This window comes from Opisthocomus hoazin, chromosome 5 (assembly GCF_030867145.1).
Source record: "Opisthocomus hoazin isolate bOpiHoa1 chromosome 5, bOpiHoa1.hap1, whole genome shotgun sequence".
Classification (NCBI taxonomy): domain Eukaryota; kingdom Metazoa; phylum Chordata; class Aves; order Opisthocomiformes; family Opisthocomidae; genus Opisthocomus; species Opisthocomus hoazin.
This window is the reverse complement of record NC_134418.1, coordinates 8,011,844-8,035,013: the sequence shown is the minus strand read 5'-3', so window position 1 is coordinate 8,035,013 and position 23,170 is coordinate 8,011,844. Positions and strand designations below refer to the sequence as shown.

The window sequence follows — 23,170 nt, the reverse complement described above, 5'->3', positions numbered from 1 at the left end:
AAAAGCCAGAGGTTCCTCCTATGCAGTTGGTGGCTTTGTCATATTCGAACCTACAGCCTGCACCGAAAGTAGGTCTGTAAGGGAATTTTCCCCTAATATTTTCATCAAGAGAAATTAGCAAGCCCTGGGTTTTTTTCAGTCTAAAATATGAAAATCAAAACTCCTTGTTTTGCATTTTTCCCCACCGAAACAAGCAACAACAAACCTGCAACAGTAAATTAATAACCTTCCCAGATTCCTGCATTTAAAAGAGTGAAAAGCCACTACCATATTCCACACACCTGCTGCCCTGATGGCAGCTCCTGCTGCGTGGCCGCTGCTGTGAGGAGGACAGGGCTCATGGCAAAGTCCCTGCCTGCAGCCCTGCTCGCTGGTCCAGTTCTGCTGCCCACACCTGGTGAAGGGAGGGGAAAATCTCTCAGAGAGGATCCCCTGTGTGGGCTCCCTCTCCAGTTTGGTAGTGAGAGGCCAGAATAAAACCCTTTTTTAGAGGTGTGAGGGTCAAACTCTGCAGCCCCTGGCCCCCCCGGGTCGGGGAGGGGCGCAGCCACCCCTCACCTCAGGGCGCGGCGCTGCCTCAGAGCAGAGGAACATGGCGGAGCGAGGCTTGTAGGCCTCTTCCCGGGGACGGCAAGGAAGGTCGGCTTCTGCCTCAGCCACCTGCTCCCTGCCGGGCCCTCCTGATCCTCCGCCCCATGGCAGTCCAGGTCTTTTGCAACGTCTGCTTCTGTGAGCCCCGCAAGCCCACCCCGCGGTTCAGCCTCACCAGCTGCGGGCACGTTATCTGTGAGATCTGCCTCCAAAAAGGTAATGGCTGCTGCAGGCGTGGGTGGCTCGGCCCTCTGCTTCAGCGGGTCAGGCAGTGCCAGTGTGCATGCATTTAGCTGAACTCTTAGCATTTCTGACTTGCTGTGGAAAAAAGAAAGGCCTGAGCTTTTCTTTCAGTCAGCCTAATGTTATGGACAAACCTTTTCAATTCTTGTTATTGATTTTCTTGAAACAGTAAAAAAACCACCTGTGTCTGCTGCCAGGTGAATCTGGCTGGAGCAACGTGGCTTTGGGAACAAGCCTTAGACACTGAAAACTGGAAGCTTTAATAAAAGTTGTCTCGATGCTTATGATCCATGCTTGCATTATAAAAAATACAAGGTGGCAGTCTGCTCTTCTGATTTTGAAAGGGTGTGCTTTTTTGTTAGTGAAAAAGCAATTTACAAAGCATAGGATTTGTTTAGGGCAGGTTTTGCTAATAGTCTTAAGATGCTTTAAATCTCAGTATTGTCACTGTAACACTGGAAAGTTTGCAGCAGCCTTAGGAGAAATGGAAGTGCTGTCTTGTGTGTTGTGTGCAATTACGAAGTAAAGTTCTGGGCCTCCTGTGATGCGCTTAGGTGAAGATCTGTGGAAAAGATGGCAGAGTAAGGAAGTTGCTTTTCAAAAGAAAAAAATAACAGACAAATATCAATGTTTTCCTCTTTGACCTGTTTTTTACTAGGGCACACAGAATAAATGATCAATCTGTATCTCAGAATTAAAAGCTATTGACTAAAGATTTTCACAGTGTTGCTGTTGAGGAGACAGGATCGTAAGATGCGGCCTCTAAATACAACTTACAGGCTTCTAGAACCTGAACAACAGCTTTTCTTCCTGCTATTAATATTGTTTGGCAGAAAAAAACCTGAGACATTATATATTTGTTTGCTGTGAATTCAATAGTAAAGATAATGTCAGATTTAAAATGTATTTATTTTTTGATGATATTTATAAATATTGATCCTCTGAATCCTTAGAAAGAAAGCAGTTCATAAAATTATCAATTCTAAATATAGTCGTATGTGTTTACTAGAAATATTTGCTAATAGACTTGCAAATATTCAGAGACATTTTAAAAAATGATAAAGTTTTAAAAAGTGAAGTGATGAATTTTTCACTGGAAAAATTCACAAGGTAAAATTATTAATTCTTTGAAGTTAAGGTTTTGTATATTTTATCAAGAGAGACAGACTCGGTCCCAATCTAAAGAGTCATATATCTAGTTGACTCTAACTCATTAGTGCACTTAAGCATACATTTAATTAAACTAGGCACATAGTCCTATTTAAATCAAAAGAGCTAAGAGTCATCTGCATTCAGTGACACTAATGATATTCATAAAATCATTTACATGAACACTTATTTGCAGGAGTAAAACCTGATGACGTTCACACACGTTTTCCTGTGCAACTGTGTGTAATGTTAGTAGAATCAAATTCTGTATTCATGTTTATTTGCATTTTTTGTAGAATCTTCAGATTCCTTCCACAAGCTACAAACAAAGATTTAACATCAAATTCTATTAAAAATGTATATAATATCTATTGAGTTTGATGTATATTTTAAATATGTCTTTACCTTACAGGCAAAAAAGATGAATGTTTGATCTGTAGAACTCCTTGTCGTACATTATTTCTTTCAAAACAGGTAAATGAAGCTTTAGTATTGTGGTATTACATTGATCTGTAGTTTGCTTAACAGCTATGTTCTGTAGATTATAAAATATTTCTGTTTTATTTGGCAACTGTGACATGAATATTTACTGATGATAGATTGGTAGACTTAGATACTTACACACTGCACAGCCTTTAGTTTTGTGGATTTCTTCATGTAAAAGCCTGTGGAGACTCTTTAGGTTTTCAGATTCTGCTGGACTGTAAATCACTACAAGCTTTTCCAGAAAGGTGACTGACTACTGTGTAACATCAGTAACTACTTTCAAAATGTGTAAAAATGTTTACTGACTTTGACATTTGTACATCAGAGGAAGCAGACTTTATTTTAAGTCTATAAAATATATATAATTCAATTAAGTGAATTATTTCACTTAATCGGCTAAATCAAAATTCTGCATGGCAGTGCATCGATGTTTTCAGGTATGTTGGGTTTATTTCCCCATTTTCTCTTAAGCTTAACTACTTTCCTCATGGCCATGTGATTAAGAGAGGATCTGAAATATTGTTGGGAATTCTTGTTATTCACTAGACAATTACCAGCTTCTAATTCCCTTTCTTGAGAAAGCATGAGAAAGATTTAATTTTCCTGTTTCTCCCAAGAACCATCTTCTGCTTAGCTGATTTCCAAAATGGGTTATGAAAACATATTTTCCTAGACTGATGCCTACCTAAGAGACAAGCCTGCCTTATAATGATAGAATAAAAATACTAAGAACATTCAATATGATCAACACATAAATTCCTACAAGGCTATGAGGCCATCATGTATATGAAACAGAAGACAATCTGGGACTAACTCTGAAGCAGTGACCTTGAAGGACGGCATGATTTCTCTAGATACGTATAGAACTGAGCTGATGTATATCTAAATACAGAAATCTCTGTTTGTACATACTGTATACAAAAAAGTCAAAAACTGTTACGCTATATTTCATATTAGTAAACACAGAATCCTGCAGAATTGCAACAGGATGAAGAAGGCAATGAAACGAAAACAAAGAAATTACAGCAAAACAACAGAATGCAAACATAATACAAAGGAACAATGCGCACAGTAATCAGATTAAAAGAAAAAAAATCAAAAAAGCCTCTCTTTTCAGACTTCTGAAAGAGGTATTTTAATGAGCTTTCAATATCAGCCTAGCCTGACTGCAAGTTTTGCTATTAGATTCAGTCACAGAATAATTGATGACCTCTGCAGGTCATCTTGTCCAACACCTTGCTCAATACAAAGGTTATTTTAAAGTTTGATCAGCCTTAAATTGCAGCGTTTCAACAGAACTTGATAATATGCTTCAGAAATACTGGAGGAATTTAAAAATGCAATGATTGGGATACTAACAAAAATATTAGGTGCTTCATTGGAACCTGCCACTGCTCTGGAGGACTGGGAGGAAGCAAATTACCATGTTCTTTTAAAAAAGACATTAATGATGATTGCTTAGCCTTGATTAAGAAGAGATAAAATGATTGGAATGATAATTAAAGATGCATATAAAAAAGTCATAGCTTTATAATTCAGGGACCTGACTGGAAATATACCTGGTAACCTTCATGAGCTTGATGCTATGGAAGAATTCGCAATGCATAGGATGTCCTATAAATGTGCTAAAACTCCTCATTAATTGTATATTGGGACAATCAACATCTACTCATTAAATATTCTCAGCTTTACCGTAATACATGCTTGTCACCTTTATATCTTCCTTCTATGTCTCAAGATTCCCACTTGCTTTTTCCCAGAGGATAGTTTAGAGTTATGATAAATCAGAATCTCACTGTTCATTTTTTCAGAATGTCATGTTAACATCTGCTACTCCTCCTTGCAACAGATAAAATATAAACAGTGTTCTACAAACTTTTATTTTAAAGAGTTTTAAAATCAGCAGTGAAGCTGGTTAGGTTTTATTTTTCTCAGATCTGATAGATTATTAAACCAAGGTCACCGTTTTGTTAGCACCATAAGTTTCTAGACCTTGCCTCCAGTGAATATATTTTAAAGACGCCAAATGTATTTTTATGAATATATTAATTTTTCTGGGTGAAATTTTATTGTCTTCTCTGTATTTTCTTTGCCTAATTACCATAGATAGGTTAGACTGTGCTGTCTATCTGCTTGTCTCTTTCTTAGTCTGCCAATTCACGCTGTGGAAGTTTTTGAATGCTTTGGCTCATGTCAACTAAATTCAAAAGAGCAGAGGAAGTTTCTAATGCAATTAATTTCCTCCTGTGAGTTCTATAAAAATTAGTAGTTGGGGAAAGCAAGGAAAAGCTGTTTAGTTCCCCCGGTGAGAGAAGTGCAAGTACAGCTCATCAATAACCAGAAGTGCATTTGGCAGCCAGAGGCACAGTTCTACAGTATCCAGACTGCATGCCATCTTTGCTCAGACGAATTGCTGCACAGGACATCGAAGAAGCCGGTGTCAGAATAAGAGGAACAAAAGATATAAATCTGTTGCAAATCCAGGTTATAAATTTAGGTCCTCACATAGTTATTTTTCATACATATCAGACTCAGTTCCCTTTTATTATTAAAATATATATAATGTAAGTACACATTGAAAATAGGTTTGGCAAAAGCAGCTGTTATTTAGTCTTTTATATTTGACTTTTACCTACTCCAAAAACAGTGGTATACTGTTGTTATACTGTTTTTGGAGTAGGTAAAAATATTGTCTCTCAATGCATTTGTACATTTCCAAATGGAGCAAAGCCTAATTCTTTTTTATTTCAGTGCAATGTTTCTAATTTAAGTGATACTACTTATCTTTCTATTTCCTTAGTAGCCTACAAAACTCTTGCTTCATTCACAGGTGGCCTACTTCTTATTTCTTTCAATAGTTAACCTTTTTTAATTTTTCAAATTTTTAAGCTTTTTAACATTTTTTAGTAATTCTGGTATTAATTTACATTTTGCCTGCAACAGTTTCAGCTCTTTTTGATTGGATTTTGAAAGGTAGTTCCTTACCAGGAGGATGTCTTTTTGCTGGGACAATCTTCTTTTATCATCTAAGCATGCTGGGATTGTTTTTGCTTTTGTATTCAACATTTGCCTAGTCGTAAACCTACCTGCTATTAGACGGCCATGATATATCAAAGAGAACCTTCCAGTTTACTGTTTACAGGTAGATGAGGGGTTTTTTTTTGCTAGGTTCCTCATTTTTAAAACCTGTTTACTGTTACAGTAGAAGATGGAACGTGATCACTATTAGTTCTTAGTAATATACCTATTTTAATATCTTACTATAACTAGTGTAACTATTTTGGGGTTGTATTTTTTTGGTTTTTCTTATGACTAAATTAAGGACACGTATTCTGGATTAAAGTAAAGCTTAAGTAAGTTATCTACATTGCTTTATAGGTTTAGATAGATGTCCAAATGTCACTATCATTCTGAAATTCACTTTACATTTTGTAGCATTTCTTTGTCTACATAAATAATCAACATATCTTTATTACAATGACAGTTTAGGTACAGAGCACTTACTCAGCATTTTCTAAAAGCACAGATGGCCATTTGTGGGGCCACATCATGATCTCTGATTAAAATTCTCAGTCATAAAACAGTTGAGAAATCCAGCTATCATTTTAAGGCTTTTTTCTTATGCTAGGATAGCATTCTGCTGTGCAACAGGCAGCAGATATAAAGGGATCCCAGTCAGCATTGGAACCATTCCAGAAAAGGACTTTAAAGCAGAACTGATTATAAGCTGCATCCATATGGCCCAGAAAAGGGCTGCCAGAAAACTGGCTGTTGGTCTGAAGGCAATGCCTCTTTCAGGGGACCACAACATCTTCCTTGAATGTCCTTTGGAAATTGTTATTGTCTTACCTATAGCAAGTATATATGTGTGTAATATATTTAAACAAAGGCACAAAGCGTTCCAGATGCTTAATAAGGGCATTAAATAAAATTGGTCTTGTTTTCAATTTCCATATCATCCTATTCTTGATCTGTTCGTTTTTTATTTATATACATCAAGCAGTTTAAGGTACACTTCACAAAATGCTTTACTTAATATAACTTGCAAATAAAAATGTTAACCTCGGTATACTTTCTTTTCTTGATAGACAAATCCTGATATTCAATCACTGTTCATGGGAATAGATACGTTATGCAAGAAATATTCAAAAGAAATAACACAGGTGAATCTGCCTTAAAAGTTTTTAACTCCTTAAAATAATCAGCAACTTCTACTGATTTTTGTATAAATGGGAAAGATTTATGAGTGAATGCTTGAAAATGTATGTATGCTCGTTACCGTCTTTACTTCCTAATTCCACAGTTTCAAAGCTGTTAAGAAAGCATAAATTATTCATCATGGTCACTGTTTATGTTTCCAAACTCTCTCTGAGGACCACTAGTCTGGTGATTTTAATGGTGTAAAATCACTTTCAATGCCATGCAATGAAAAATTAGATCTGCCAGAACAGTAAACATGCCCAGATAGTGTGCCCTAATCACCGCAGTAAAAAGTTACCCAGTCAAAACCTGAGCTAGCTAAAGTCCTGAGCTGAATGCACGCGCGCGCTTTTTTTTTTTTTTTTTTTTAATCAGAACAGGTCTGCCCTTCTTCAGACAAATGCAATAAATGATTCCAAGGTAAATTTCCTCCCTACCGCCTGGAAAGTCCAGGCAGGATCTCTTCCTTCAGGATTAGTTTCCAGTCCAAAACTTTAGGAGCAGTGTGGCTTAAACAAATACAAATAAACGCCCATTGCCTTCTCATTTTCTGCATCTCTTCAGCTTGGTTTTGGGACTTGTCCTTATCCTTGCCCCTCTTACTGAGCATTCAGTGGCAGTTTCCACCACTCAAGATTGAACTGCAGTAGTACATTCTCCCTGAACCCACTTGCAGCCTTCATCTTGTATTCTCTCCCTTGGGCTGGTGCTTGATCTTGTGATGAGCTTCCTGATCCAGCAGAAAAGTAACCCAGGGAAGATTACTTGCTTTCTTCAGAGGTGATTATGGATTCACTTTTGCTCTGTTCTATGCTTCACATACTTCTCCACAGCTGAGCACAGTCCCTGTCCTCAGCACTCCTCCTCCTAAGATGCATAGGTGACAGAAGGTAAGCAAGAAGCCTTCCTCTGTGCTTCCATAAACACTTTTTTAACAGCATGTACGATGATCAGCAGTTATTCTGTAAACTGAACAAATCCAGACAGCTATACCACCAGTCACATGTGACTGCATTAAAGTACGTTCAGAACTTCTACCAACATCAGAAGACGTAAGAGCAGCTTGTGCTGTATTAGCACAAAGGTTTATCTAATCTAATATCCTGTCACAATAGCAGGAAAGCACATGAGAGCAAGGCTGGCATGTAGTGATATGTCTTCCAAACAGCCTTCTAGCTTTCAAAGGTTTATCACACAGGGATTTCTTGAGGGGGGGGTTGGTGCCTTTGCGTTCAAAAGGTTTTGGTAGACATTTTCCTCCATGTAATTGTCAAGTTGTTTTCCGATATATCACATACTATGGGAGGGAAGTCCACAGGTTATACACTATGTGATGATGATTTCCTTTTTCAGTTTTTAACCTGCTACCTGCTAGTTTCATTTGATACTCTTGAATCCCATTCTAGAGGAAAAAGTGACCATTCCCATGCATGCTATGTGTGCTAATCATTAGCTTTAGACTGCTAATGCATCCCTTCTTCAACTGTCTTTATTTGGCCATGAAGACTCATATTCTATGTGGTCATTCTTTTACTGAAACTCTTACATACCTCTGATTAATCTGAGCTATTTCCAGAAGTACTATAACCTTTCTGAGATGTTAAAAAGACTCAGGATATAGTAATATACATTTTTTAAAGTGTAATGATGAAGTTCCCTATTATATTCCTTTTTAACTGCTTCGAAGATCTGATTTGCTGTTTTGACTGGTACTGAGCACCGAATTGACATTTTTACAGATTTCTCCTTTACCCAAGACCTCATTTCTGACTGGTGGGAGGCAGCTCAGAGCCGTTACTTTCTGAGTGGCTGTTTCTTCCATCAGTTCTGAAGACACTTTGGATACTTTGATGAGTATCCAATGGGAGCATCTCAGGTCCTTCTATAGTGAATAAAAAGTAAACATTTCAGTCTGATCATCACTTCATCTTCTCAGCGTGTTTCTTCTCAGTTGTCTCTATCACTACACTTTTTCTCCCTGTTTTCTTACACGTGAGAAGAAAGATTTATTAGTAAGTTATTGCTTTTTATAATTTGTTCCTCAAGCTCTTGTCCTGCCTACTTTGTATGTTTTTACTTTTAATCTGTCATGGTTTATGATCCTCATTTGGACACAAGAAGTGCTTACACACCACCAGACAGTGTGTCTAACAATTACTTTTTAATTAGCAGAATATTTTTACAAGGCAAGTTATAATTGCCAGTAAGACACATTATTTTTTATGTTGCCATTAATTTTATGTGTTTGCTTAGCACTAATGAATAAGAAACACTGCAGCTAAACTGGCTTTCCAATGTCTTTACCTTGTTATTGAACAGAGTGTTAAAACATAAATTCAGTGACATAAATCTACCAACCCTAGGGCAGGTCATACTAGAATAAATAAAATTTGTAAGACTTTCTCTATCAGTGATAATAACTTAGACTGTTTTGTTTGAGAATATTTGAAGAAGAGAAGTTAAAATATAGAAAAATTTGAATACTGTGAAGTAGTTCCTCAACACTTTTTTGCTGAAGTTGCATATGTGTAATTAGGTGAAGCTTGATATAACTGTATTTATTTTTAGATTTCAGAATTTCAAGAAAAACATCGTAAACATTTATTAGCATACCAGAGACAAAAGGTAACTCTAATTGTTATTTTCTTGTTGTTTATGTTTGCCTTATTACTTTGGTTTATTTTTAGAAAATATATTCACCTTTTATTGGAATACTTAGAATAATTTATCAGGATTGCCTCATTTTGGTCATTATAAATACTAGTTTTTTGTTGTTTAAATTATTTGAAGACTTTATAAATGATGGTTGCTATTATTTAATAAAACATATTAGTTGTGGGGTGACCACGATTAAACTGAGAGTCAAAGGTTAGGAAGAGAAGAGACCAATTCACTGTATGGAGGAGAAAGTGGAAGAGGTTGGGCAAGAGTGGTACTCAGACAACAAGCCTAGAGGAAAAGAAGACTAGGACTGACAAATTAAACGAGAAACTTGAGCAGTGGAGAACAAGACCAAGGGCTAGTACCCTGAGTTAGGGATAGCTCAATGGGAAGAGGAATAGACTTAATTATTCTGTGGAGAACAGGTACTGAATTTGTGACTATGCCTCTTCCTCAGTAGGTCGGAAAGAAAATTTTGTTTTTATTTCTCACTTACTTCTAAGTATTTGATAAAATAGTTGGCTGTTTCATTCATTTCTAAGGTCATAGCCAGGTATATTACTTAAAGCCACTTGGCAATACTGGCGAATTGACCCATCGGTAGGTGCCCCATGTATGAAATAACCGAGGCAAACTCCTATAGCTGGCCAATTGGTTATTTCATGTGTGAGGAGAGCGTCTGCTATGGCTCTCATGGATAGAACAGCCTGGAATCTTAAGTGCTCCGTGGCCCATTCTCCCCTGTTTTCCATGACTGCCTTTAGGGATCAGTCCTGGTGTACTGTGGAGTTGGTAGTTCTTTCAAGGTCCTGTCCTTCTGGTTTGAAAGCCAGGCCATGGAGAAATCCTGATTTTCTGCCCCCTTCTAATCCATTATACTGACTCCGGATGGTAAAACTGAAACTACAGGCAAAATGAAATAAAGCTCTTAATAGAATTTTGCATAAATAGAAATGCTATCTCCAAGGAATCTGTGCAGAGTTTTGATACTTTTTGATGGTAAGTTTCTAAGTTATTTACTGCTGAGATGTTCATTTAACAGTGGCTGTAAAGTATTTGAGGACGCTGATTAACCTAAGGAATGTGTTTATGTGACAGTACGGAAACAGCTGAAGATTTAGTTGGTTGTTATTTCAAAACACACGTTTTGGGTGGTTTTGTTGTTGTTTTGTCCACTCTGTGTATTTGTTAGTATTTTAAAACTGCTTGCATTGGATCACAGCCAGAAGAGGCTGATTGTCTTAAACACCCTATGTGCAGGTATGGCTAGCACTGGTGAGGCTGTTTTAGTTGAAAAATGGTTTGGGAGTGAGGCTGAGATGAGCAAGGAAAAGAACAGTTTAACTGTGCAATGATATACTTGTCTTCTTCCTGTGAGTTTCAGTTAGCAATGGTTCTTCTTTTAGGGCTACTGGGAGGGAGTCTGAAGGAGCTGGGGAAGGCTAGAGAACAGCTGGCAGAGGCACACAGCCTGAGAGAGTGGGAGTAGATGCTCACACTCAGGATTATAATCTCTGTCTAAATCTTCCTGCCACTGGCTTTGAGATGAAAGTGAGTGGGAAAAGGATGGAGCAAGAATGATTTACAGCATGAATGGTTTGGCAAATGGCAATGATCTCCAGGGAGGCGAGGAAGCACAAATCTACCCTTTGCCACAAGTACTTCTTCCTGCCACTCTCCATTCTGCAGGTCTTGGCCTTTGGGAAAGGCAGAGTACTGCATAAAGAAATCCACAACTGGATTCTCGTCCTTGGCTATCTTCCTTGTGGTCCCCTTCCTTATTTCTAGTATGTTATCCTTGTTACTGTCAACCAACAGCTCCCTTGAATATGATAAAAGCTTCTTTGTTACTGTGCCTGTGAGTTGTACAGATACTGGGGTGCAGATGATGATGTGTGGTGTGGGCAGTTAATGTCAATGTTCCTGGCAAGTCTAGACCCTGTGTTCTGCTAGGACCCAAAGATATTTAAAGTCCCATAGTTATTCAGCCTCTTTAAGGAATTTTAGCCTTAAAATGATCCAGTCTTACAGAGTAAAGTACATTATTACTGACATCTGTAGTGATCACTTTCTTAATGAAACCTAGCATTCATTAGGAAAAAGAAAAAAGAATACAAAAAATGAGATTTTTATGTCAATTAGTTTTTGTCTTTAGTGTGTTTTGCAGATAAATAAATGCACAAATGAAATGATTTTATAAACATGCATCAGGTAATACTATGAAAGGATTCAAATAATATTGTGAGGAGAAGCATGAAAAGTTAACAGTAGAATTCATAATTTGTCTTCAAATCAAAACATGCATAGTGTGAAGTGATGAAAGACTAAGGTCACACCATGGAAATTAAAGATAAAATACAGATGCAGTGTCGAGGTTACTGAGTAAATTTTTACATCCTTCATAAAATACAATGTATGATCATGTAATGAAAGACTGTAAAAAACCACTTTACTAGGGAGCTGACCTAATGTTCTTGACCTTAATGCTCTCCAATTTTGCAAGCTCATAACATTCTATAATGAAGATATTTTTGCTTATGTCTACAACGTAATAGGAAATATTCTTCACATAAGTTTATTACAAATAGATAGATACTCAAAGAACTGAATAAAGTTTGAATCTGAAGTGAGAAATATGGGAATATGGTATTTGGTATTTTGTACAGTTATTGGTATCTTTTCCAGATAATTCTGTATTAGATGCAACATAACTTTTATGTCAAATATCAAAAAGAGGAAGAAAAATAAAAGCTAATTATTTTTAAACAGTTTTCTTAGTATTCATTTATCCAATACTACCAGCACACTTAACAAAATATGATCAGATCAAACCAAGTCTGTAACTGCCAAAAAGAAGCGTATCTTTCTCAGACTGACTGTTAAATGGATCCATACAACAGCTACAGCCTTGCCCCAAAAAATCTGGAATAGCAATGATATCTAAGATTAAAACCAATAGAAAACAGCCTTTCAGCTCTTCAGAATACTGGTTGTATGAAAATGAAGTTGTATATCACACAAACATATTTTGTTTAAATCTATGATTGCCTCACAGACAGTAAAGTTGGAAGAATCTCTCAAGAAAGTAACACAACAGATGCATCAGATTCAATGGTAAGAGGTTTAATGCAACAAAAGTAAATGTGAAATGGTCTTTGTAATCAAACAACAGTAAATGTAATTGGTAAAACAATTAAAAAGTCATGCTTTGTTTGTATTTCTTATATATTGTGTTGTATAAATAGAAGCAGCACATTTTTACAGAAATATATGAACAGTGATTTTTTTTTCATCAGATCCATTTTCTTCACATTAATCAAGCCTGTTAGGAAGATATACTTTTATCGTAAAATGAAAGTCAGTAGTTACTCTAAAAATGAACTTCTAACAATCTCTATCATATAGATATTCAGTTTTAAAATTTTTATTTGCATTTACATGAACATGTTTGTGATTTTTCCAATGGGCTTACCAGCATCAACCTGGAAAGTATTATGATAGCTTTCCTAGTATCTGGTCCATTTGCAAAATTACTGGAGTTTTGTAACATGATTCTCACCATCTCTGTTTTCTAGTAAAATCAGCTTCTTGACTCATCTTAAATTAGTCTTTTTTCACAAACACTTCAAAAAGATAACCCAGAGGTAGCTGATCGTTGTCCCCCTGCTCATTGACTGGTACACCTTAATCTTTTAATCTTACTTATTTCCAGTTTAAAGCCAAAGTTCTTATTGATCCCTAAGGGCACTCCATACTATTTTAAGTTCATTAAATTTAAATTCATTTTTTTTGTTTGAAAATATCATAATTTTTAAATCATTATAAAATCATGGAATCATAGAATGGTTTGGGTTGGAAGGGACTTTATAGATCATCTAGTTCCAACCCCCCTGCCATGGGCAGGGACACCTTCCACCAGACCAGGTTGCTCAAAGCCCCGTCCAACCTGGGTTTGAACGCTTCCGGTGCAGGGGGATCCACTGCGCATTATGTAGTGATCAAGGATGCTGAAATCTTAATAAGCCAGTTCATGAAGCCAGCAATTTAATTGCAAATTTTGTTGATCTTTATTCCTTGCCTGTGTTCGTTCAGCATACTTTTGACTCTGATGTGTACATAATACTGCATTATGCTCTCATATGCTGTTTGGTATAAGATAACTGAAAGAAAAACAATATAAAGGAAACTATGTATGTGGTGGATTATCATAGTTTATATACTTTTATCCACTGCCTCTTTTTTCTTGTCTGCATCTCGATTAAACAGCATCTTGGTTATACAAAATACAGAGTTCTTACTCAATTTCAGATTTTTCAGAGTTCTACCAAAAGAGTGTGACCTAGGGCTTCTCCTTGCATGCCCAGTAGACATATTCCTCCTACTTTTGGTTATTGGTAAATGTATCAGTTTTACATAGTAGTTGGTGAATAGCATAAATATGCCAACATTTCTGTTGATAACTAGATTTTTTTAAGTTTGGGGAATGTATACATTGACAGGAAGATTTTTGGCTCAATTGTAGTTAGTAGTTGTATTTTAACATCTGTTGTTCCATAAAGTACTTTGCCATAATGTTATCCTAAATTGATATTGTTAGGCATGTAGTGACTAACACAGACTTTATGATACAGAGAAGTAGTGAATAGTCTATCAAATAGATTGTTATTTTGCTTCATGACATAGAATGTCATGTTAAAACCAACTATTGATAGATAAAAAGTTTTGATTTTATGCTTTATTCGCCAGCTAGACAAACTAACTAACCAAACCAGTTTTCAATTTATATCTGTTGTTTCTTATGTTTCCCCTTCAGTATGAAACCTCCCGAACAAACTACACAACTACCATTTTCCAGTACAAGTAGAAATCCACTTTCCAGTAAGAAGTGTTGGTTTATGACACTAACTATGGAATACATCTTGCTGGATATAGCTATGTTCTAATACTGAATTTATTAATGACTTTAGTTCCTTCAAGAATCCAGAATGGTTATTCTTCATGTTCTCTTCATCCTAGTCATCCTTCTACTTCTGAAATGTAGGTACAAATCTGTTAATTTTCGTTACAAAACTTAACAGTGACAACATACTGATATTTTATACTCAAAGCCATTTTTTTTGTAGTGAGTTTAAAATAAGTATATTTTCTGATTTTGTGTTTCGTTTCTGCAAACTTGTAAGTATGAAAGAACTGGGGAGGATGTTATCTGTCCAAGTGTACATAATAACTGCTTGTATAGACTGCCTTTATACTCAGTGGAAATAAATCTAAGGCATGATTCATCTCATTCTAAAGACTTTCTGGATAGATAGATGGATAGATAGACAGACACATAGATAGATACATAGGTAGATAGATAGATTGATCAATTAGTGAGGAATGCTTCCCACTGACTGTAGTGAAAAACTAAATGACTTGTACAGACACCTATAGGTACATTGTGGTTGTCTGAAGTTAGATGCAGTGAACTCTGGTAAGGCTTGTTAAATTTTAAATAAATTGAATACACAGCTTGCTCAAGCTAAAAGATTTTTATACCTGTGATTGTGAATTTGTTTTTTTAAAAAAATAACATTTCAGAATGCGCTTGCTGAGGAGACAAGTAATGAATATACAAATATGCATATTTATTCTAACTTAAATACAAGACTAACAACGCTAATCATAAAATAACTTTGTGCATTTCTAAACCAAAGCCTAGAATCAATTGATAGATTTTTCTTACTGCTAGTGGCTTTTGGAACAAGTCCTAAACACTCATATGTGTTATGCTTTATGCATTGTGTTTTTCCATTATTAGTCAAATTTAATGTGAGAATACAATGTATTTTTAGTCATTATAATGAATGTGTTATTTTTCTTACAATGTCATACTTATTTTGACCTTTGTTGTAAGAATGGAGTCAATGGAGATTGATTCTGTACCTTCACCAATGAGGAAAGTAAGTGGTTTTTATACATTTGTATATATGTGTATATATACGTATATATGCTTATGATTTCACCTACAATTAATACCGCAAAAAATAGGATATGTCCCCCTTGAAAACAGTTCTTATGTACATGCTGATTTCAGCTATGCTTGATGCTTAGCAGAAGTCAGATACTCCCTGAAAAGGAACCAAAAGGAAATAAATTACAACATTGATTTCCAGAATTATATTCTCCATATGCCATGTACAGGCTTTTAAACTTCTGATGCTAAATTAAATGGCAAATTCTTGAAATCAGGGTATGTTTATACCATAAAAATTGTAACTGTTTCCAAAATAAATGTTGCTAATGTATAAAACTGAGAGTTGCAATAAAATTTAAGTTCTAATATATGAAGGAATGGAAATATATGTCAGATTTCCAACTTCAGCAGATCTCATGTAGATGTCTGCAGTGCAGATCTGTGCTAGCATTTCAGAATTTCCTTTATAGCCTATAGACTGGTTATATCCGTAGATAGACCTATATTCATAGGTATAACCCATGGAGTAGTATGTGTGATTCTTCTCATGCTAAAGGAAACTTACTGGTGTCATTTCTGTTTCTCCTCCTTCACCATAAGGGGAATTTTGGGGGATCAGGTGGGATGTAAATGCTGTCGTTGCAGATGTTTTAAATTACAAGAGGTGAATCACTTAACACTCTTCACATCACACTGATTTTCAAAACATTAATTTCACTGATGATGGATAAAGGTTTTTTTTAAGCCACATATAAAGCCATTTACTATATTTCACCTTTCATAATCAATTTTCCTTGCTGCTTGATCAGGTGATCTTTTTTCTGTCTATACTTAGGGGCATCAACTTGTATATAGTATCTTCACATGTTAAGAAAAAGCTAGGTATAGAAGTCAATGGTCTGAAAGCAATGTTAGAACCTAATATTTAAGTAGGGAATTGCAAGCTTTGAATGACATCTCTAAGATGAGAATGCAGGCAGGAACTTTGCACGGTATTAGTATTCTGATAGGAGTGGTAACATCCAGGAAGAGATGCTAGCTTAAGAATGGAATCTCAGCACAGAAGATGATGTAAGTGTCTGAAATTTTTCTTATCTGAATGTGACAGAGGGGACTTCTTGAAATAAAACTAAAATACGTACTTTCCCTCCTGCCCCCTAGATCTCTAAAAACAGTAACTTAATTCTGAGGTTTTGCATTTTAGTGCTATGAACAAAACTGGCAGCAGAGAGCGCCAGAAATCTGCAGGCTTTATAGACCTCAAAAATGTGACACTATTGTTTAAAATACCTTAATTATTAACATACTTACTATACTGTAATTAATGCCTTACCATTCATTTAGCTTGAGACACCGACTGGTCCAATGAGATTATCATTAATAACTCCACCACAAGATGGACGTATGGGTGAGTAAAAATAAAGTTTGTAATTGGATAACATTTGTGTGAAGAGGATTAATAAATTAAAATCCATACATTAGAAATTCACTAAGCAAACCTGAATTGTGTTGAGGTATAAGGAACTTCTCATGTAGATGTCGATCCAGCACATGGGAAATGGTTAAAAATGAAAAATGAAGTAAGTCTTTCTAGTACTGACCTACTCTGTACAAATAATTACTTGTAATCAGAATTATTTTTGCTGAGCAATCATAGTGAACTGTTGCAAAGAAAATACCGTAGTGGCGTGTATGGTTGAACAGAACAGGCATACTTGCGTTATATGTTGTTGACCTTCTAGTAACCTTCATAATTTCATTTGTTTAGTTACCAGAGTTAATATTGCCCATAATGTCATGTTAAATATCACATGAAGAAAAAGGGGAAACTAGGTGGAAGTTACAACAGTATTTAATAAAAAAAGCAAGGTAGTAAAGTTGAGATCAAGAATTTCTTCAGAAAGGTTCTTTTTTTCTCCCACAATATCACTGTAATAATATCTAACTCATTTTGCCTGCCTGTACTTCCTTTCATTCCTGGGCTGTTGCACATCTTGGGTAACACTCTGATGTAAATAAGACACGAATAACAGCTTATTGAAATTACTGCTTGAAGACTGTTTATTTGTGAGGAGTCTCTCAGAATTCCTAATGCTCTGTGGGTCTAACATTCAAGTGTCCCTCCCATTCCTGGTTTTACTTTCACCATGTTTCTGTAACAGTCCATTCACAGGCAGTCTTTCACCTGGCTTCAGCAGTTAATAGAATCCACCTCCAGCCACATAAGGAGCTTTTAGCACTCCTATGTTTTTGTATGGAGTAAACATCCCAAAATAAAGACAAATGCAACTGCAATGCAATTATAATGAAGAAGAAGAAATTTCTTTTTCTATGTTACGTTGATTTGTATGTTCAGATCCTACCTAAATGCATGCTTGCCTATAAATTTATGGACAACAAGATAGCGAGAATTGAGGTTAACTTTTTTTATTGTGTCTAAATATAAATAGACATTTAATTAGACAGTAAAATTATATGTAGAACAGTTATGTGTTCAGCATGTTTCAGAATCAACCCATAAAGCTTTGCAGTGGACAAAGTTGAATGAATCAAAGTGTGCTTGCAAAAGTAAGGGCAAGTGTGTACTAGAGAAAGTCTTCTTGTCACAGATAGACGGTGCAAAAAAGAATAGCTGAAGAACTGGAGCACCTCAGCAGGGCTATCTTGATAGTCTAATAGTAGTCTGATAAATGAGAGAAGGTGAAAGAAACCAACATATATATGTTTAACTAGAAAAAGATTTGCAGGAATGGTGCAATATGATGTTTTTGTGACAGCCAAACTCTATGTAGGATTAATCTACTGATTATTAATAATTGTGTAAAAGCACATTATTAATTTTTAGGCCTATTTGAATCCTTTCTCCAGCTTATCCTGGAGGTCATCATGAAGCAAGTGGAGGAAAAGAAGGTTATCAGGAGTAGTCAGCATGGATTCACCAAAGGAAAATGATGCCTGACCAATCTGATAGCTTTCTACGATGGCATGACTGACTGGGTAGATGAGGGGAGAGCCATGGATGTTGTCTACCTAGACTTCAGCAAGGCTTTCGACACGGTCTCCCACAACATCCTCCTAGGGAAGCTCAGGAATTGTGGGCTGGATGAGTGGACAGTGAGGTGGATTGAGAACTGGCTGAATTGCAGAGCTCAGAGGGTTGTCATCAGTGGCACTGTGTCTAGTTGGAGGCTGGTAACTAGTGGTGTCCCCCAGGGGTCTGTACTTGGCCCAGTCTTGTTCAAGTTCTTTATCAATGACCTGGATGAAGAGTTAGAGTGTACCCTCAGCAAGTTTGCTGACGACACAAAACTGGGAGGAGTGGTAGATACACCAGAAGGCTGTGCTGCCATTCAGCATGACCTGGACAGGCTGGAGAGTTGGGCGCAGAGGAAGCTGATGAGGTTCAACAAGGGCAAGTACAGGGTCCTGCACCTGGGAGGGAACAACCAGTACAGGCTTGGGGTGGACCTGCTGGAGAGCAGCTCTGTGGAGAGGGACCTGGGAGTGCTGGTGGACAACAGGTTGACCATGAGCCAGCAGTGTGCCCTGGTTGCCAAGAAGGCCAATGGGATCTTGGGGTGCATTAAGAGGAGTGTGGCCAGCAGGTCGAGGGAGGTTCTCCTCCGCCTCTACTCTGCCCTGGTGAGGCCCCATCTGGAGTCCTGTGTCCAGTTCTGGGCTCCCCAGTACAAGAAGGATGAGGAGCTACTGGAGAGGGTCCAGCGGAGGGCTACAAGGATGATGAGGGGACTGGAGCATCTCTCCTAGGAGGAAAGGCTGAGGGAGCTGGGCTTGTTCAGCCTGAAGAAGAGAAGGCTGCGAGGGGACCTAATAAATGCTTATAAATATCTGCAGGGTGGGTGTCAGGAGGATGGGGCCAGACTCTTTTCAGTGGTGCCCAGCGACAGGACAAGGGGCAACGGGCACAAACTGAATCACAGGAAGTTCCATCTGAACATGAGGAAGAACTTCTTCCCTCTGAGGGTGACGGAGCATTGGAACAGGCTGCCCAGGGAGGTTGTGGAGTCTCCTTCTCTGGAGGTATTCAAGCCCTGCCTGGACAAGATCCTGTGCAGCCTGCTGTAGGTGACCCTGCTTCAGCAGGAGGGTTGGACTAGATGATCCACAGAGGTCCCTTCCAACCCCTACCATTCTGTGATTCTGTGATTCTGTGATTCTGTCTTTATTTTGTCAGCCAATTCCTCATCTTTCATTGTCTATTGTAATTGTGCACCATTTCAAATTTTTGAATAAACTGATCATGGAATTGTCCCACATAAAGCAATTAAAGTACTAATCTTTGTTTTTGAAGTTATCTCCTAAATAAAATGACTAATACATGTTGGTTCTGTTTTCTAAATTTCAATTCTTACAGGTAGTGTATCTTGCAGAAGCTCTCAGTCATCTGGAATAATGTCAAGTCAAAATAATAGAGCAGGGTTGACAAGGTAATTAAATACTTTTTCAAGATATTACTGGGTCTTATAAGAGACTGAGATTTCTTTTGTCTGGCCTGTATTAATCTGTACATTTAAAGGTTATATCCTGTATCTGAAGAAATGTTATTGTGTAGGCTAGCTATCATCTATATGAATGTGTCTGTTCATGTTGGAAGGTTTTATTTTGAAATCACTTTCTTCAAAAATGTGCAGAGATAATCTGAGTCCCTGTAGCTGTGAATATCTGTAGTCCTGATACTTTTACACAAAGGGTAGTAATTTTATAGTAAGAAAATGCAACAAGAGCTGTTCTCTGAATAACCTGAATATCTACATGTAGCATGTGGCAAGTGTCTCAGGTTTTTACTCTGAACATGGAAAATGTCTCAGACTGTGAGAATTATTAGCATCAAGAAAAAGCTTAAAATGGTTCCAGAAAAAGTAACCTCTTGTTCTCTATAATCTTTAAGCCAAATATGTCTTCCTTGCACAAATTTTAAACATATGTAACAAAATATTTGTTTTTATCCACCTCTGATTCTCATATTATTTGTTTTGTCCTTCTGCTTTTTAAAATATCTAAAAATCTTAAAGAAGTAAAAATCTGATAAGGAATATGTAGAACACAATAATTTATAGCATTTTCTGTTAAAATACTTGCACTATGAATTTAAGTGTTTTTGAAATCTCTTGTGCTATGAGAGTAGCCTGAAATCATATCCATGAATTAATTTCATTAACAGATCCACACCTATAAGACTACCACATAGTGGATGCTCACTTACATCATCATCTGGATCACAAAGTAGTAGAAGGGGATCATGGGCTACTTCTGATTTCAGAACCCCTCAGTTGTACCCATTAACATCACCTTCCCCACAGTCATCTGCAACAAGACATCCAATTACCATCTCTGGACTTCTGCAAAGACAACATTTAGGCAAGTGTATTTTATAAAATCAAAACATCATATAAAATCAACACTTCCTGAAAAATTTTCAGCATAACATATACTTATTACTTATTTACTGGAGAATAGTAAATAAGCAATAAATTAAGCGACACAAAAATGATATTGTTGCTATTGAAATGATATGTCAAAGTTGGAAGTAGGCTATCAGCAAAATATGAAAAATGTTGATGTTTATGATCAGTATTTTGCCTTAGTCTTCTGTGCAATATAATATCTGCTGTGAAAATGTGTTCTTGCTTCACCTCAGAATGATCTTTTAGCAGAGGTCTAAATCTGATAATGTCCATAATTGTTTTCTAGAAAAAAATACCAGTTCAAAATAATGCAAAGCATATAACAATTTGGCAAAAACTAATCTTGCAACAAATCTCAAGTAAGGAGTAGCGAAAAGAAAAACATGAGTGAAGGAAGTGCAGTGAACTCAGTGGGAGTCATAGCAAGACTGAGATAGTCAACAGGAGTACTTCAATAAAGCAGAATAACGGAGCTGACACAGGGGAAAGAAGGAAAAAAATGTCTAGAATGAAAAGAATGAATGGGAGATAGTTCCTATAGGACTGAATGGCATGTTGTAGAAAGCGGGTGACAGTTGACATCTCACTGTGTCCAGCAGAGAAAAACCAAACATAAAAGGAAACTGCAGTATTCTGAGAGTAAGGGTGAAATAGTGGTCACCAGGTGATTAGGAACTAGCAGCTATTAATGGAAATGAACAAAAGACTGAACTCATTCTGAAGATGAACAATGGATAGGGAATGAGCAGATGATTAGACAGAAAAGCGGAAGAAAGATATGTTAAGGAACAGAAAAAAAGGTGAGGGTGTTAAAAGGGTTGGGAGTAGAAAAGGAGATCAGAACAGTGCATGGGACAGGACAAATGCTATAGAGGAAGCAGATTAAAGAATTTAGGAAGAATGGAGATAAGAATGCAGAATATTAGTGTGAAAGAGGAACCAAGATGGACCAAAGGAAAAGAAGAGAGGACAGCAAAGGCTCTTCTTCCTGTGAAGCAAGAAAAGTAGAGAAGAGATGCACTGGACAGTTACAGCAAATGGAACCAACAAAAAAGCAAAAAATAAGGAAATGAAGAGAAAATTAAAGAAGACAAAAGCATTCTCTAGTCTTTCATTTTTATTATTATTATTTATTTAATTGTATTTCTCTGTCACATGCTCTCCTTTTTCACAGTTTGGAAGGAAAGGTTTAGATGATATTTAGGATTATTAGTTGCTGGCAATTTTTCCCATATTCTGTATGATACTGACTTAATTTCTTACCTATTACCCTGTTGCAGACTTTGGCAGTAATCTTCCCAATCCCATGATTTTTTCAGTCCTAGTACTATTCTCTTATTTGCCAAATTTTCTGTCTCAGCTTCACATTTCTTACAGATCTAGGTATGAAGACACCCACATAAGTGTCTGCAAGTGACAGTAAAATGGGAGATAGTCTGGGGTGTTATTTGTTGAGTGCATCATAAAACTAGAAAAAGTAGCTGCATATATATCAGGGGTGTAGGCAGGGATTGCACTGGGGCAGATTAATTCATAAAATCATAGAATCGTAGAATCATAGAGCAGCCCATGTTGGAGGACACTTTGAAAGATCATCTGGTCCAACCTTTTGCAGGAAAGGGAGCCTGGATGAGATTATCTAGCACCCTGATGAATCACTTCTTAGAAAATTATTACTTCATACTGCAGAGTTTACATCGCAAGTGAAATCTTTGATATTTACACCAAAAGGATAATTCAGCTATAAAGAATTTTGCAGTCAATGTTAATGAATGTGACCTTTGTATTCCAAGAGTGGCACATCCCAAGTAGTTCGGAGTTCAAGAAACTTCATGAAACCAAAACAAAGATATTTTAAGAAACTCCCTCATACTGAAGTTATGAATGCTTATAGCTTGTGGAAGCTTACATCGTAGTTGTTTTTCTTGTGGAATTTCTGGACAGTGACATCGCATGTGAAATAATGCGTGAGCCTGATAGTATCTGTAAATAATGCAGTAGAAATGGAAGTTAAAGAAAAAGCAGCTATATTGAACTTAAGTATTAGTCTTCTTTGAGCTATACATTTACAAGTTCATTGCAGTTCATATGCAGAACAATGCTTTGGACATTCACTTGTGTAGCTAAAATTGAAATATGACAAAAATGCTTTTACGGAAAGAGAAACCTAATTCTTTTACATAGATATAAAGGAGCATATTTAGAGTCATAGGAAGAACGATACAAAAGTTCTCATCAAGATGTATGGGTTTTATTTTAAATTTTTGATAATTTTCACTTTCTCTTTTTCTTAAATAAGTTACCAAAATAATCTTCCCTTAATCTTACTGATTTTTTTTCTGTTTGTACTTGTATTCTTATTCCAGGATCGACTAATTTTGGAGGACGTTCAACAGAAAGATAAGCAAATATTTTGGTCAATAAGCATCTGGAGAAGCCCTACACAGTCTTTGTGTAC

The 23,170-nt window shown here is 36.6% G+C and overlaps 1 protein-coding gene across 1 annotated transcript; it reads left to right on the top strand.

Annotated features, from left to right (window-relative positions):
• The first annotated feature begins 695 nt into the window (after positions 1 to 695).
• On the top strand, positions 696 to 23,116 carry RNF212 (ring finger protein 212). Its single transcript, XM_009934799.2, has 12 exons — positions 696 to 807; positions 2,396 to 2,457; positions 6,558 to 6,632; positions 9,238 to 9,294; positions 12,386 to 12,444; positions 14,144 to 14,208; positions 14,298 to 14,367; positions 15,227 to 15,272; positions 16,631 to 16,694; positions 19,662 to 19,734; positions 20,469 to 20,665; positions 23,079 to 23,116. Exons 1-12 carry the CDS (start codon positions 696 to 698, stop codon positions 23,114 to 23,116), a joined length of 918 nt encoding a protein of 305 aa, XP_009933101.2.
• The last annotated feature ends 54 nt before the right edge of the window (positions 23,117 to 23,170 follow it).